The 4,903-nt window shown below is 56.2% G+C and overlaps 1 protein-coding gene across 1 annotated transcript; it reads left to right on the plus strand.

The window, feature by feature from the left end:
• Nucleotides 1-1,884: 1,884 nt before the first annotated feature.
• LOC308516963 (uncharacterized protein) lies at nt 1,885-2,145 on the plus strand (the record flags this gene model as incomplete). Its single annotated transcript, XM_081088007.1, has 1 exon — nt 1,885-2,145. The coding sequence occupies one exon, from the start codon at nt 1,885-1,887 to the stop codon at nt 2,143-2,145; it is 261 nt and encodes an 86-aa protein (XP_080944133.1).
• Nucleotides 2,146-4,903: the final 2,758 nt, after the last annotated feature.

The raw sequence follows: 4,903 nt of genomic DNA on the forward strand, positions 1-4,903 counted from the left end.
TGGGGTGAACACACAGTACAACATGCAGATGATGTGCTGTAGAGTCATACACCTGAGACCTGTGTAATTTTATTAACCAATGTTACCCCAATAAATGCAATAAAAATGTTAAAAATAATAAAATAACTTAGAAAAAGAAAGTGCACAGAGTGCCTATCAACAATCTTTCTTATTAAAAAGTAAGCCTGGCCCTTGCTGGTGTGGCGCAGTGGATAGAGCGTCAGCCTGCGGACCAAAGGGTCCTGGGTTCGATTCTGGTCAAGGGCACATACCTTGGTTGCAGGCTCCTCCCCAGCCCAGGCCCTGGTCAGGGCTCGTGCGGGAGGCGACCCATCACTGTGTTTCCCTCTTGTTTCCACTCTCCCTAAAAATCAATAGGAAAATCTCCTGGGAGGGCAGGAGGGGGGATTAAGCAAAATAAGGAGAATGACCAGAATCACATCCGCTCTCCACATTCACCTGGGGAGACGCTGACGGTGTGAGAGCCGGAGGACATGGGGGAACATGGAGGATCCAGGAGCCCCGTGCAAATCTGAGCACGCGGCAGGACAACAGTGGTTTCCTCAGATATAACGTGCATGAAAGAAAGCGGGGGGGGGGGACTATTAAATCTCTAAGAAGGGTTACGTGACAGGATGTCTAAGTGGAACATGAGTCCCAACGTGGGAAAAAGTTAATTATAAAAATATACTTGTGAACCAGTCTAGGAACCTGAGCCTGAGCTGCTAAGTTTTAGAGGATTCCAATAAACTGTTTCTTAACTTATATGCGATTATGGGATTGTGGAGATATACACTAGAGGCCCAGTGCACGAAATTTGTGCACGGGGCGGGGGCAGTCCCTCAGCCCAGCCAGCACCCTCTCCAATCTGGGACCCCTCAGGCCTAAACTGGCAGTCAGACATCCCTCTCGCAATCCAGGACCACTGGCTCCTAACCACTCACTTGCCTGCCTGCCTAATGCCCCCAACTGCCCTCCCCTGCCTGCCTGATCACCCCTAACCTGCTGCCAGCCTGATCTCGCCCCTAACTGCTCTCCCCTGCCAGCCTGATCTCACCCCTAACTGCCTCTGCCTGGGCCCCCAACACCATGACTTTGTCCAGAAGGAAGTCAGACGTCTGGAAGATGGCCGGTTGACCCAGTCTAATTAGCACAGATAATGTCTTTAAAACTCACTTTGTGATAGAGATACACACTGAGTGCGTATAAGAAAAATGATAAGCCTTGTCTTGGATTGGTTTTTAAATATTCAGCAGAAATAACAGCAGTAAGAAAAAAGTACACGGGGAGAAGATGAACTAAGTGGGATATTGACAGTTGTTAGATCCCGACGGTGAGTTTATAACGATTCAAAATGCAGCTCTACACCCTCTCCTGTTGCACGGAACGAACTGACTAAAGCGGATAATAAGCCCAGAGAGGCCTGCAGCCCCCATGCGCTCTGGGGACGAGAGCGGCGCTGTTCGCGCCGAGGAAGACCCCCGCATGGTCTTTGCGGCTGTAACGAGGGGACTGGAGCCCGGCGCTGGGGAAGCTGGTCAGGAAGGCACTGGTGAAGGAGGAGTCACATTCTTCAAGCCCCGTGAATGGAGGGTGAGCAAGGGCTGTAAAGCGAGAACAAGAAAACACGTCAGAGGCGCGAGGTTTTGTCGTAGGGACGCTGACTCATCCGCAAAGTCATCCCTTACACGGGCCTCGAACTGTCTAATAAAGCAAAGACTCGGACGTGCACTCGCACAGATTAGTAGGAGCATGTCGTAAACGGCCCTGCAATGGGTCCCGCCCACCATGCAGGCGCGTATAAAAGGACCGTGGTCCAGGGTGATGCTCAGACTGAGGACACCTACCCCCTGCTCTTCAATCAAATCCTTCCCTCCTGAGACCATGAGCTGCTACGGCAACTACTACGGCGGCCGCGGCTACGGCTACAACGGCGTGGGCTGTGCCTATGGAGGCTGTGGCTACGGCGGCCTGGGCTACGGCTATGGCTGTGGCTACGGCTGTGGCTATGGCGGCCTGGGCTACGGCTATGGCTGTGGCTATGGCGGCCTGGGCTGCGGCTACGGCTGGGGCTCTGGCGTCTACGGATACGGCGGCAACCGCCCGTCTTACTGCAGAAGGTTCTGTTTGTACGGGTGCTACTGAGATGCTCCCAGAGAAGCTCCCCCGCCGGCCCACCCCGGCCGCCGCACCCACTGCCCCACCCTCCAGCTGAGCAATTCCGTTTCTGCTCGAAAAGCCAACCTCATCCTCAAGTGTCTGAAAGGAGGTCAGACTCGAGTCAAGGAAATCGCCTGGAACGTTTCACAACTTTCTGAAAACCTTTTCCTTTGCTACTTTATTGACTTTACAATTCTTACATTTTTGATCAATAACTTTCCTGTGAGAAAAGTTTAAATTAATCTTAATAAACATCTCATTGCAATACTGATTTGTTGCATTTAAATTGCTTTTCCTTCATCATTTGTGTGTGTGTGTTGGGATGTTGGCAAATGTGATGGTTAATTTCATCTGTCACCTGGCTGGGCCCAGGGAGTCCCAGAGAGCAGATACGTGATCCGTGATTTCCGGGTGTGTCCGTGGGGGAGTTTCGGAAGGAGACTTGCATTTGAGTCAGTGGACGGAGTGAGGAGACTCCCCAGGGCAGGTGGCATCAGCCCCTCCGCTGCGGGCTCATGGACAGAGAGGAGAGGAAGGGCAGCTGTGCTCTCTCTGCCTGAGGTGGGGCGTCCATCGTCTCCCGCCCGCGTCTCAGGTCTTCGGGTTCGGACTGAACTGTGTGTGCATTTGGCTCCCCTGCTCCCCAGCTTGCAGGTGGCCAGTCACGGGGCCTCGCGTCCCCCACGATGACGTGAGCCATCCTGTGACAGCCTCCACGTGGACAGAGCAGAGCGGGCACATCTGTAGAGCTCCTCCTGGTTCTGTGTCCCCTGAGAACCTGACTCACACCAGTGGGTAGGAGGGGGGGGGGGGGGAGAGAGAGAGAGAGAGAGAGAGAGAGAGAGAGAGAGAGAGGCTTGGCACACCCTGGGGTGACAGTGATGCCAGAGAGACCCGAGCGTGACATCAGCCCCTACAGAACGTGCGCTTCCTCTGGTTCCCTCCTCGCTTCCCCCGTCTGACCAGCCCAGACCCTGAGCTCCAAGCCCGGCCCCGGTCACACCCGGCACCAGCCAAGCCACAGGTGACAGGTGGACCCGGGAGGGCAGGGACGCTCACCCTCCCCTTACACTGCACTTGACGTCAACTCCTCGTGAGAGATGCTCACGACGGTCTCCGGTCTCCGACGGAGGCAACAGAAAGCCGCCGAGAGGAGTGAGGAGAAGCAGCCGTGCGGGTGCTAGTGGGGCGGCCGGCTGGTTTCCTGACGTCAGGAAGCAGGAGAGGGAAGGCCAGGCAGGAGCACGGCCACAGGAAGCTGCACTTCCCTCCCAGGGCAGCCCGGCCCATCCATTCCCTGCAGACCCCACGGGGGAGGGAGGGGTGCTGGGCAGTGACGTGGGGTGAGGCAGGGACGTGCTGGCCTGTCCCTGTCGCGTGGGGAAGGGTCACGGGGCAGGAGGGCGGCGCCGCGGCAAGTGGGTGCAGTCAGACGGCGTCCCCGCGCCCGCTCGCTCCTGCCGCCGGCTCTCCCTCCCTGCTGCTGGTGATTTTCAAAGGGCACGTGTTCCAACTTACAGATGGTGGGCTGACAGATCAGAAGTGGGTCTTCTCTGTTACAATGGATCGTGAAGGCGCCTGCCACCCAGAAGGGCAGGCGTGACCGACACCCAGAACGGGCCTCGTGTGCCTGTTCTGTGTCCAGGGGGGAGATGAGCTGTCGTTGCTCAGAGCTCCAAAGGACCGTATCTCTGGTCCCATCGGCTGCACCATCTCAGGTGCTAACAAATGGTCTCCTTTCTATAGGAGTCCTTCCCAGAGGCGCTGGATCGTCCTGTTGGGTTTAAGTTTAAGCAGCATGGGAAGTTACCCCGCAGCCTCGGAACTATAAGAAAGGAAACACTCAGGCAGCGCAGCCGCTTGGCTCGGCGGCCACACTCCGCTGTACGGTAGAGATTCTAGCTCTGTTTTCCCAGGTGGGGGGGGGGGGCCAGGTGGGGTGCAGGGGCCGCTAGGGGGCTTTCTGCTGTGCGTCCACGAGATGATGGATGTGGGTTACGCTGCACCGTTGCCCTTGAATACAATGAACATGCACAGTATGTCTCTGTGTTTTCTTTGTGGAAAAGAAAACCAAAATAACCCTGAGTCATTCCTCAGCATTGAAAGCAAAATCCTGTGGGGCTGGTACACGATGGAACACTGCGCAGCTGTGAAAAGAGGGGCCTTACCCTTCGGGGCAGCACGGAGGGACCTGGAGAGCATGATGCTCAGGGAATCGCCACACTGAGAAAGACACAGGTCACACGATCTCACTCATCTGTGGCATCTGATGAACAGAGTGAACTGACCAACAAAGTAAGACCCGCAGCCGGGAGGCAGGGAGCAGACTGACACACCTCCACGTGGGGTTGGGGGTGAGAAGAGAGAAACCGACGACCTTACATATGTACAGGCACAGCCCATGGGCACGGGCCACAGGGGGTGAAGACCTGGGGGGTGGGTAGGGGCTGGAAGGGGGGGGAAAGGAGGAGAGATCTGTAATACTACCAACAATAAAAAATATTTTTTTACAAAGAAGGAATGTAAACTCCCATCACTCTGTAGAGCCCTCCACGCCCCTGCATCGCCCACACTGTGCAGGTGGCAATGCCTGGAGTTCGGGCCCCGTGGCCGTCCCCACCTCCACGGGCTCCCGCGAGAGACGGGGAGACAGACAGGATGAGCAGACCCCCCAGCCCCAGGCTGTGCCCCTCGGAAGCGGAGAAGACGATGCACTAAACGGAGGCCACACGGTAGAGGGGCC

The sequence above is a fragment of the Myotis nattereri genome, assembly GCF_964212035.1.
Source record: "Myotis nattereri genome assembly, chromosome: 3".
In the NCBI taxonomy this organism is placed as follows: Eukaryota; Metazoa; Chordata; class Mammalia; order Chiroptera; family Vespertilionidae; genus Myotis; species Myotis nattereri.